Raw genomic sequence first — 12,022 nt, forward strand, 5'->3', positions numbered from 1 at the left:
TAGCTCCTGCAGCCACGACTGAGCCCTCCTCACATCCTCCTTCTATAGGCTCAGGCTTTCCACCTTGCCTTTCTGTCATTCGCTTCACCCCACCATACCCCACCTTGCTCTGGGGTGGGGGCTGGTCTGGGCCCTCTTGTCCCCAGGCTGAGCCTCCCTCCCTCCCTAAGCCACCTCCTTCTTGGGAGCAGGCTCAGGCAACAGGCTGTGGTCCTGATTGGCCTGCTGGCCTCCAGGAACATGTCCCAGCACGTTGAGCCCTGGCTTAGAAAAGCCTGGTGGCTGTTCTATCCTTGTGGCTGCTTGCTTTGGGGAGAGGAGAGGAATAGAAGACAGTAGACCCCCAGAGATCCCCCGCAGACCTTGGCTTGAGTGTCCTTGAACAGAATATGAGATTTGCAACAGAACCCTTGGGAAAGGCCTGGGATCTGGGGGGTGTACTGGGGGGATGGGGGAAGTCAGATTTTGTGTGTGACTTCTAACAATCTAAGAAAGGCAGAAGTACTCCCTTGAAGAGGATGTGTGGCTACACATTCAAATACATGGTAACAGTTTTTTAAAAACAGTTATCTGAACAGTACTAGATACTTAGTAGGTGCTTAATAAATATTTGTTGAATACTGTTGTGATGGTGGTGGTGAGCTGGAAGTTATAAAAAATGTACTTCCCAAAAACAACAAGAAAAAGAATTATTTCATTGTGAAGCTTAGTACCACAAAACTTTAAATAATTCATTACAAGCCTTCATTAAAAAAAATTTTTCCCCAAAGTAAACAGACAGACAATGTCAAGTCTATTTGAAATGCCTGAAAGCCAACGGGATTCAAGGCAGTAGGAGGATGTGCCTGTCCTGTGCTGAACATTTGACAACCCAGCCTTTGGATGGTATGGGAGTGGGGGAAGGAGGTGAAGACAGGGGCTGGGGGTGGAGGATAGAGTCATGAGGTCTATCTACAAACCTGGCCTGACTCCAAGGCCAATCAGGGGAGGGGGTCTGGTGCTCCGCTGACCTGGGCTCCCATTCCCACAGCAGACAAGAAAGAAGCCTGTCCTCCCCGAGGTCAGCTGCATTGGAGGAAGAAGACTGGGCATGTCTGGGCAGAGATTTCCAGACACTGAACAGCCTGAGATTTCAGTAATTGTAGCTGCTTCAAGCCTGGATTCTACTTTTTAGAGGAATTTCTGTTCAGATTAACACTCCATTCTCTGCAATTTTTTAAAAATAAAACTGCAAATGTTTCAGGTGAACAAAGGAGGCGAAGATGAAGTCCAAGGGAGGTCAGGGGTATAGGAGTGAGTGGGAACAGAATGGACACTTCACTCTCTTCTGTATCTGTCAGGAGCACCAGTAGACACTTCCAGAATTGTCCTTACAGATGCCATCTCAGGAAACTGCCTGGAAACATTTGCCTATTGAACATTTTCATCGTTTTGGAGCTCAGAAACAGAAGGCAACAAGCCACAAACCCTGGGAAGGAGGCAAAAGGCCTGTGTTCTGACCACAGCCATTTCTTTACTGTGAGTTCTGAGTTAGGTCACTGGACTTTTCCCAACCTCAGTTTCCCCAGCAGCATATGGGACTGTGTGTGGAATATCCAGGAGATAACTCCCCAAATCCTTCTCCCCTTCCTAGCCATCAAATCTGCTGCAGTCACCCTGGTTTCTTCTGCTGAGGCGAGTGAGGGGCTCAGTAGGTTGGTTCAACATTCCATTTCTTTGTTCCCCCTGGAGACCAGTCCGCCCTTTCAGAGAAGTGTGCCCAATTCCCTCTTTCTCTGAGGCATTTGACAAGCAACAACTTTATATACTTTGTATACAGTTTCCTCTTCTGTGAAATAAAGGAGACTGAATGCCATTCTGGCCTCAAAGATACTTTGCTGGGGGTGTTTTTGGGAGAGATTGTCTAGTGAGGGATTAGTGGGAATAGTGGTGGAATAGTGCACATAGTGGGGCTGTTCTGGGAATTTCAAAGAGAGGTGCATTATTTTTATTATTTATGGATTTTTATTTATTGATGTCACTCCTGATCCTTTTAGCTGCTTGTGTAAATCCTTGTCCAGAATTGGTCAGCCGTGGGCTAGAGAGGGGGTTCCTTCTAACAATGCCATGCCCTCCTCCAACTTAAAAAAAAAAAGCCAGATTTGTGGCTTAATGTTCGGGGAAAATGTGTCAAGTGCAAAAACCCTAAGCGAAGGGTTGGAGGAGGAGGGAAGCGCCCTCCTGCAGCACGCGAAGTTCCCAGACGGCTGGCTCGCTGGAACCCCGCCAGGCACAGTAGGCGGAGCGCTGAGCGACCGGAGCCTCGGGAGGCGGGGCTCGGGGATACTGGTTAGCTATATCAGCGCCCAGCTGAGCTGCACCAGCTGAGGTGTGAGCAGCTACCGGAGTCAGTGTCCTGACTAGCCAGAGTTGGGCGCGGATTCACAGAGACACCGAGACGCTCAGAAAAGGTGAGGGAGCCCCGGCAGGGCAACAGTGGACCTCGGCCGGCGACTCCGAGTGAGCCGAGCGTGTTCGCTTGTGGGTGTCCGCGGGGATTATGTTCGCGCGAGCGTGAGTGCAGTGTTCACAAGTGTTTCTGTGGCAGGTGAATGACGTGCGTGGGTCTGAGCGCTCCCGATGCGTGTGACGGAGGTCGGGATGTGTCGGAGACTCCCGGCCGAGAGCGGGAGCACAAATGTGCGGGATCCCCTGCCACGCTCCCCTTCCCCGAAACTCAGCTGGGGTAAGGGAAGGCAGGGATTGGGCTGCCTTGGGAGCTGGCCTCTGGGGCCGGGTGCGCCCCCAGCCCCTGATCGCGGCTTGAGGATGTAGCCTGTGTTCCCGGAGGGGTCCAGGAGTGGCGAGGGATACAGAGTGTAGCAAGTTCATCTGGGATCTGTCTCGAGCGGCTCTCAGATCCAGTCTGTACCGTCCTGGCCCGGGTCTCTGAGGTTCAGGTCCCCGGTGCCGCTGTGTGCCCCACTCAGCTGGGCGGAGTCAGCGCGGGCTATGTCCCTGGCCCTTGGGTAACGTGCCAGGACAACTCCCCTAGGGACAAGCAAGGAGGTGACTCACTGTGACAAAGAGTACCCGGGGAATGGACTAAGACTGTATGAGTTTAGAACCCCGCCCGAGCTGGGGAACAGTGGCACCCCAGAAGCCCCTTTCCCTGCCTCTCCGCGGTCTCTGTCCTCCCGTCAGCACAATGACCTATTTGGCTGGCACAGCGTGTTCTCAGGGAAGTCGGGGAACCGAAGGTCCAGGATCCACTGTCGGGTTCCTACTCCACGGGGTGCCCTCGATGATCAGGCCCACGGCCCCCTGCTGGGTTGGCTCTGGCTCTAGCCAGCCTTGCAGTCGGGGATGTGCAGGGGTCCCACTTAGGTCCAGAGAACCCTGTCCTGCACTGGGGAGGAGGCGCGGGACTCACAGGCGGGAGCCAAGCCCCGCACGGAGGCGCGTAGCACTCCCGAGCGGCGGGGTCGCGCGGTCAACTGGGAGTGGGTCATGCGTTTGAGGGGCGGGGGACTCTAGTGGGCGCGACGCTGAGTGCAGCCTCCGTCAGCTGCCTGGGTGTTCGGGCGCCCCAACCTAGTCCTGGAATTTCCGAAGGCATCAGGGCTGAGTGGGACAGGAAGGCGATTCGCCCTTTGGGCGCGGGTACCCTGCCCGGACCTCCGTGCGTCAGCCCTCCCTGGACCCCTGGGGAACACTTGAGCGCTCCTCGTGAAAAAAAGGCCCTTGGGACGGGGTTTGGCATTTTGGGGCGCCCAAGCAGTTTCCTCTCTCCTTCCCTCCCTTTCTCTACGTCGCGTTCTGGGAGAACTTTCGAGCGTTTTTGTTTTCGTTGCTCCCGTCTATTTTTATTTTCCAGGGATCTGACTCATCCCGTGCTTTGGGCGTGGAGATAAGGTGGAGGGGCCCGATCTTGGCGAGAGAGAAAGAGAGAGGGAGAGGGAGAGAGAGAAAGGAAAGGAGAGGAGAGGAGAGGAGAGGGAGAGAGAGAGAGAGGAGAGGGAGGGAGAGAGAGTGAAGAGAGAGAAGAGAAAGAGAATGAGAATGAGAATAAATATGTGTGTGTGTGCGCGCGCGCGCGCGCGCCTGTCTCAGACGGCCCGAGAGCGCGCGGTTTCCCAAAAGCCGCGGGAGTTTCGGAAGCCCGGCCGGCTCAGCGTGACGTGTTCCCTGCCCCCGGGCCCCCTCCTGTCCTCCCCCTCCCCACCCCAGCGTGACGCGCAGCCGGAGTGGAAGCTAAGTTTTGGCGGGCGGGGAGCGCTTTGCAGGAAACTGACTCATCACGACTCCCTCGCTCAGTCCTAGGCTCTGCCCACGCACCGCCCACCCTGTCATGATTTCCTGGAGACCAGCGCCCCCTCCTGGCCCTGGCGCGAACAACAAACCCGCTTTCCCGCGGAGCGCCGCTTGCCGGCGGGAACAGCCTGGCGGGCTGCTCCTGGGCTCCTTCTGCCCACCACCCCTTAAAAGAATCTTACTGGTTCAGCAGTTAGTGAGCTGTTCCTATTTACCTGGAAATTAAAACAGGGGGGAAGTCTCAGGCACGAAGACAAATAAAGGAAGCTATTCTCAGTTTGCAAAACGAGGATTTGCATTTCTGAGTTAAATTTTTTTGAACTTGAAATTGAGATATTGAGGGTGAGAGCAGATTTTGATTGAAAGACAAGGTCTATGAGAGCCATCAGGGAAAGGGGAGTAGAAGGGGAGAGGGTTCCTGCCTAGATTCTTGTCCTTTCTTTAGCTCCTAGAAGCTAGAGAATGCCCAGCTCCTTGATAAAACCTCTACTCCTAGGGGAGCCTCTACTCCTTGAGACTGTGGGGTACTGAGACCAAGAAAGTCCCTTTTTATCAGTGTGCCTCCCCTTGGCTGGCACCCTACGACTGTCCATCGGGAGAACTGTATCAAACGCTTAAATATCCAGTTTGGATTAAGTTGGTCTTTGGAGGTAGAGGCTCATCAATCTGTGTTTCAAAAAAGCTCCCTAAGCGATTCTGATGTGTTTCTCTGGTTAAGAAGAGGGTTTAACACCAGAGCACAGAACCCAGAGCAAATAAGCCTGGGTTCAGGTCTGGCTGTGCCTCCTGTGAACTGTGTGACTTTGGGCAAGTTACTTAACTTTTCTGAGCCTTGGTTACCTCTTCTGTAAAAAGGAAGCTAATGTATATCCACTTTATAGGAGGTTTGATATTTGTAAACTGCTTAGAAAAACCCCTGAACATAAAAATATATAAATCAATCCCAATCCATGCCCTGAAGAGGGTGGGCATAGGTTATTTGAAGGATCTGTCCACTATACAGTGGGACCTCTTTTGGGGCAGTGGACTTTGGCTTTTAGGGGGCAAGTCTCCCAAATCAAGATGTGTGTGTGTGTGTGTGTGTGAGAGCTCCTGCCCTTTAAACTTGGTCTGAATGCCTCCCTCCTAATCAGCCGAGACATGGAGTTATGGGCTCCACTCATCATGAGAAGTAAGATGAGGTGAGGTAGGGCATAATTCCAGGTCTTCTGCCTCAGGAAGACATTCAGGGAGCTTTCACCTTCAGAGCCTGGAAATCTAGACTTGTCCCTAGGGAAACCCAGTCCATGCCAAGGTCGTGCAGTCACTCAGCCCTGGAGCTAGCCCAGAGCAGTGCATGTAAGTGCCAGGGCTCACTCATGGGCAAATGCACTCTCAGGTTTTCCTCTCCTGAAGTAGGAGGAGAGGAGCTTGGTAGACCAGCCACCTTTACTTTTCCTTGCCTGAAAAACGGGTTCCTTGGACATAGGCAATAGAGGGTGGGGGCTGGGAGGTGTCTAGACTTCAGATCACCTGATATGCGTGGCAGGATGTGGCTCAGCCTGGGAGAAATTATCTCCTCCCCTGCCCCGCCCAGCCTCTCTTTACCCCTAGGCCACCCAGCTGATGACAGCCTAGGAAAGGACTTACTAGCACCTGTCAGCTGCTGTCTGAAGGAGGCAGTTGGCAGGGGACAGGTGGGCGGGGGAGGGAGAAGCAATGGGGTGGAGGCTCAGCCAGAATTGAAGGCAGAAATAATAATACTTCCATTTTTCTGGGCACGTCTGTATACCAGGTGCTGCTCTAATCATTTTACCCACATTCACCCTCATATCTATCCTATCCTCTAAAAGGAAAATAGAGCCCAGAGAAGTTAAGTCACTTGTCTAGGTCAGCTGGCAAAGCCTAGATTCCGACCTAGCCAGCCTGGCTTCAGAGCCCGCACTCTTAACCACCAAAACACAGTCTCTCACTCTGTCCCATCTGCCTTGCTGGATGACTCTCCCACACATTGCTTGCACATGCGTCTGTAGCCATGCTCAAAATTTGCATGTAGCCTCCTTTGTAGGTGAATAAACTGAGGCCCAGAGACATTAAGTGGCTTTATAAAGTTTAGGTGGTAAGTGGCAGAGCTATAATCCAGTGGTCTTCATCCTACAGTCCAGGGTGCTTTTACTTTGCAGAGCAGGGTTACCCCACTTGGACATCTGAGTGGGGGGATTCACAAGGCTGGAAGAGCCCTCAGCCTGATCCTTCACTGGACCTCTTGGCTGGGGCTGGCATTAGGAAACTGATGAACTCTGGCAATTCACACATATTCGGGGCATTTGCACCCATGAAGGACACCTCAGGGGGGGGAACGAATTGATTTTAGCTGATAATACCTGGTGGTAAACAGGACCCTGATCCCTGCTATTGCAATAAACTTGCCTTTGTGGACATAAGCTTGCCCTTCAGCTGCCTGCTCCCCTGTGACCTTGGGACACCAGGCTGGCTGAGCTCAGCCCCCATTTAGTGTCTGTTGGGAGGAGGGGGTTCCTGTGAGAGGGAGGTGGCCGCAAACTAGCTGGAAGGAACCAGAGAGACCGCGGTAGGAAGACCTCACCTGAGGTTGCATAGTAAAGCCTGGTGGGATAAGGGAGGGTCCACTTTCCCTAGTGACTGGGCCTTCTTCTTCGTATCTCAGCCACAGGCACCATGTCGGAACAGCAGGGGGATGGCCGTCAGATCCCGTGCAGCAGGAAGGCCTGCCGCCGCCTCTTCGGCCCAGTGGACAGCGAGCAGCTGCAACGCGACTGCGACGCGCTAATGGCGGGCTGCATACAGGAGGCACGTGAGCGATGGAACTTCGACTTTGTCACTGAGACACCACTGGAGGGTGACTTCGCCTGGGAGCGTGTGCGGGGCCTCGGCCTGCCCAAGCTTTACCTCCCCCGTGATGATTTGGGAGGGGGCAAGCGGCCCAGCACCTCGTCGGCTCTGCTGCAGGGAACAGAACAGGAAGACCACGTGGACCTGTCTCTGTCCTGCACCCTCCTGCCTCGCTCAGGAGAGCGACCTGAGGGGTCCCCAGGTGGGCCTGGAACCTCTCAGGGCCGAAAACGGCGGCAGACCAGCATGACAGGTGAGGGCAGGTACAGGGAAGGACTTTGTAAGGGACCAGGACTCTCATAATTTACCGTCCAAGGGCTAACCTGTCTGGTCCAGGTTCTGCTTAGGTGGAGGGAAACAGGCCCAGAGAGATGAAGCAACCTTCCTGGGTCACACAGCTAAGACTAACTAGCTAACATTTGTTGGAACTTTTTACAAGCCAGGTCCTTTGCTAAGCTTCTAAGGTGAATTTCCTTTAGTCCTTTTATCCTTATAGGGATCCTATGCGGTAAGATGTTCTCGATACCCTTGAGAGCAAAGAATGAAGATTCAGGGAGGTAGAGTGATTTTTTCTCAAGGTCCCACAGTGTATTTGCAGTGGAGAGAAGACTAATGATGATAATTTTCTGGCTACCCTATCCAAATTTCCCTTGCCTTTCCCATCACACACACACACACACACACACACACTTCCCTGCCCCTTTCCTGCTGTTTCGTTCTCTCTGACACTCTTTGCTATCTATCAGCAGCTCCTTTTGTGTCTTCATATTGCCCATCTCCCTCAATAAGACATTAGCTCCAGGAGAAGGGATTTCTCATGTTCATTGTTGAAACCCCAGCCCCTAGAACACTGTCTGGCACAGAGTAGGCACCTGACAATGAATGACTGTTGCTGACATTCAAGCACTTATTACACTGAGCCCCAGACCAAAACCTCTATAGAGAGAGTCTCATTTGATCCTTATAGCACCATACTATTATTATTCTTTTTTTTTTTTGAGACGGAGCCTCAAGCTATCCCCCTGGGTAGAGTGCCATGGCATCACGCTCACAGCAACCTCCAACTCCTGGGCTCAAGCGAGTCTCCTGCCTCAGCCTCCCAAGTAGCTGGGACTACAGGCGCCCGCCGCAACGCCTGGCCATTTTTTGGTTGCAGCCATCATTGTTGTTTGGCGGCCCGGGCTGGGGATTCGAACCCACCACCTTAGGTGTATGTGGCTGGCGCCTTAGCGGCTTGAGCCACAGGCGCCGAGCCCTATTATTATTCTTATTTTATAAATGGGGAAACTGAGGCTGAGAGATGAAGGCAAGAATCTCACTGCCAATTTGCAATTGGGTCAGTACTAACAACAACAACAACAACAGCAACAGCTAACATTTACATGGGCCAGACATTGTGCAGAAGACTTTTTGTGGATATCTAATGGAGTATGTAGATCAGAGCTGTCCAATAGAACTCTTTGCAGTGATGGAAAAAGGCCTAGTGAGGTGGCCACTATCCATATATAGATGTTGATCCCTGGACATGTGGCTAGTGTGACTGAGGAACTGATTTTTTCCCTTTATTTGGTTTTAGTCAATTTACATAACAACATAGAGGTAGTGGCTCCTGCATTGGGTAGCTTGGGTTGGAGTAGACCTATGGATGTAGGTGCTGTAATCAATCACTTCTGTGAAGCATGGCAGTGTACCCCACCAATACCCTCCTGGGAGACGGAGTGGAGGTTCCCAGAGGCCTCCCCATGCCTAGCCCCTGGGCCCTGGGGAGGAGTGTCTGGGCCCCCCCACAGTCTGCCTTGGATGGGTGGCTCTGCTGTGTCCTCTTCCTCTTGGCCTGGCTGACTTCTGTGCTCTCTCCTCAGATTTCTACCATTCCAAACGCCGGCTGATCTTCTCCAAGAGGAAGCCCTGATTCGTCCATCAGAGGCCTTGTGCTCCTGGAAATTAGGGGATCCTGAAGGCCCCTTCCACATCTTCTGCCTTAGTCCTTCAGATTGTGTGTCTTAATTATTATTTGTGTTTTAATTTAAACTCCTCCTCATGTACATACCCTGCTTGCCCTCTCTACCCCCAGCCTCTGTCATTAGAATTATTTAAAACAAAACTAGGCAGTAGAACAGTAGGCTCATCAGAGTGCTGGGTACTTTTATGACATGAAATATTATTTAAAGCTCTCCATTTCCTCTCCCCTGGAGGTCAGGTGGGGCGGCTTCATGCCAGCCTCATCCTCCTCCACCCTCACTGCTGGTGGTACTCTGGAGGGGCCTGGCTCCTTCCGTACTCTGTCTTGTGGGTGTTATGAAATTCCACCCCTTTCCTGGATTCTCAGACCTGAATTTCTTATGATTTGAGAAGTAAACAGATAGCACTTTGAAGGGGGCCCAGTTAGTGGGACCATCATCAAAAACTCTGGAGGCCTTGCACCTCCTCTGAGGCTGGGCAGGCACCGCCCAGCACAGGGCTGGGGACTTGGCACACTCCTGGCCCTGTCCTTTGAAGGAGGGGGAGGTAGGGTCCTGTAGCAAACCACCCTGCCTCCCCACAGGGCCTTCCACCCTCCTCCGGGGAGCCCGCCTCAGTGTTTAGTCTTCCCCCCCCTGCTGCTCTCCCCTCCCCATGTCCTTGCTCCCCAGTCCCATCTCAGTCCTGGATGGCAGCTCTGGGGCACCTGTACCCCCCAACTCAGTGGGCTAAAAGGGGAAGGGACACACAGGAAGAAGGGCTCCCTAGTTCTACCTCAGGCAGCTCAAGCAGCAACTGCTGCCTCCTCTTTTAGCTTGGGGTTAGGGGTCCTGGGTGGTGGCACAGGCCTCCCTGAGGGAGCACCCCTCCATGTTAGGTCTGTGTGGTGTAAAGAATGGATCTTTCTGGGAGGGAGACATCAGCTCCTGGAAGGTGTCCAGGGTCTGCCTGCCACATCCCTCCCCATTTCATTGCACTTTGTATAGCGGTTGAACAAGGAGTTAGGCGTTTTAAGATGGCGGGAGTAAAGGCTGTGGTAGGGCACACTAAGGGGGCTGATGTGGGGCTTGGGGTGGTAAACGTTGAACACTGAACATTGGGTTTCTGGAGGTCAAAGCACTTAGTGGGTCTGACCCACATACTTTCCAGCTCCTGTAACATCCTGGCATGGACTGTTTTCTCTTTGTTTCAAAGTATTGTGGTTCCCCTGGCTCTCTACCTAGACTGTAAGCCTCTTAGTGGTGGGGACCATCCCTGTGCTGTTCTGTGTCCTTCACAGCCCCTCCCATAGTGCTGGGTATACAGCAGGTGCTCAATAAATATTACTTATAATATTACTGTTGTGGTCATTATACTACATACCTTGTTGTTTATAAGAACAAAGAGATGAGATTTGTGGGGGGTTCATAATTTTTAAAATTAATCTTTTTTTTTTTTTTTTTTAGAGACAGAGTCTCACTTGGTTGCCCAAGCTAGAGTGCTGTGGCCTCAGCCTAGCTCATTGCAACCTCAATCTCCTGAGCTCAAGCAATTCTCCTGCCTCATTCTCCTGAGTAGCCAGGACAACAGGTGTATGTCACCTGCACCCAGATAATGTTTTCTATTTTAGTAGAGATGGGGTCTTGCTCTTGCTCAGGCTCAGGTCTCTAACTACTGAGCTCAATGAATCCTCCTGCCTCAGATCCCCAGAGTGCTAGGATTACAGTTGTGCACCATCATGCCTGGCCAAAATTAAACATCTAGGCCAGCTGTGGTGGCTCATGCCTGTAATCCTAGCACTCTGGGAGGCTGAGATGGAGCTCAGGAGTTAGAGACCAGCCTGAGTGAGAGCAAGACCCTGTCGCTAGTAAAAATAGAAAAACTAGCCAGGCATTGTGACAGGCGCCTGTAGTGCCAGTTACTTGGGAGGCCAAGGTGAGAGGATTGCCTAAGCCCAAGAGATTGAGGTTGCTGTGAACCATGATGCTGTAGCACTCTACCCATGGGACAGAGTAAGACTCTGTCTCAAAAACAAAAATGAAAACAAACATAATTAAGCATCTAAATTTTAAAAATGCAGAAAGCTCAGCAAATAGACCATGCAGCAAAACCCCAACAACAACAAAACAAATAATTTATCATCACATTTCTGCAAAGATCCCCATTGTCAATATTTTGGTTTGCTGTGTACTTTTTTTTTTTTTTTTGTAAATAATGTACTGTAACTTACCATCATGACTGATGAGGAAAATGAAAGTTAAAATCACAGCAAGATGCCACTACCAGAAGGACTAAAATGAAAAAGACTGACAATGCCAAGTGTTGGCAAAGTTATGGAACAAATGGAACTTGTTATACTTTGTTATTGGAAGTATAAAATGTTTCAAGTACTTTGAAAAACTATTTGGCAATATCTTCTTTTTTTTTTTTTTTTTTTTTTTGAGACAGAGCCTCAAGCTGTCCCCCTGGGTAGAGTGCCGTGGCATTACAGCTCACAGCAACCTCCAACTCCTGGGCTCAAGCGAGTCTCTTGCCTCCGCCTCCCAAGTAGCTGGGACCACAGGCGCCCGCCACAACGCCCGGCTATTTTTTGGTTGCAGCCGTCATTGTTGTTTGGCGGGTCCGGGCTGGGGATTTGAACCCACCACCTTAGGTGTACATGGCTGGCACCTTAGCCGGTTGAGCTATAGGCGCCGAGCCGGCAATATCTTCTAAAGATGTCTACCTTCATGCTTACTTATTGACCCAGTAATTCCATCCTAGGTATGTCCTTAAGAGACATGAGTACATATTTCTACCCCTTTTGGTGGACACATGTAAGGATATTCCTAGCAGTATTATTTTATTTATTTATTTATTTTTGAGACAGTATCTCACTCTGTTGCTCTGGGTAGAGTGCTGTGGCATCAGCCTAGCTCACAGCAACCTCAAAATTCTG

At 51.5% G+C, this 12,022-nt stretch overlaps 1 protein-coding gene across 1 annotated transcript; it reads left to right on the forward strand.

The window, feature by feature from the left end:
* Window positions 1–2,371: 2,371 nt before the first annotated feature.
* CDKN1A (cyclin dependent kinase inhibitor 1A) lies at window positions 2,372–10,416 on the forward strand. The gene is made up of 3 exons (XM_012804885.2): window positions 2,372–2,450; window positions 6,959–7,396; window positions 9,006–10,416. The coding sequence occupies exons 2-3, from the start codon at window positions 6,970–6,972 to the stop codon at window positions 9,053–9,055; spliced, it is 477 nt and encodes a 158-aa protein (XP_012660339.1). The 5' UTR covers window positions 2,372–2,450; window positions 6,959–6,969; the 3' UTR covers window positions 9,056–10,416.
* Window positions 10,417–12,022: the final 1,606 nt, after the last annotated feature.

The sequence above is a fragment of the Otolemur garnettii genome, unplaced genomic scaffold, assembly GCF_000181295.1.
Source record: "Otolemur garnettii isolate 467f Iridium unplaced genomic scaffold, OtoGar3 scaffold00031, whole genome shotgun sequence".
In the NCBI taxonomy this organism is placed as follows: domain Eukaryota; kingdom Metazoa; phylum Chordata; class Mammalia; order Primates; family Galagidae; genus Otolemur; species Otolemur garnettii.

Coding starts and splice junctions, on each gene's coding strand:
- CDKN1A (XM_012804885.2), top strand. CDS start 6,970: ATGTCGGAACAGCAGGGGGATGGCCGTCAGATCCCGTGCAGCAGGAAG. Junction 7,397..9,005: donor GCGGCAGACCAGCATGACAG/GTGAGGGCAGGT, acceptor CTCTCTCCTCAG/ATTTCTACCATTCCAAACGC.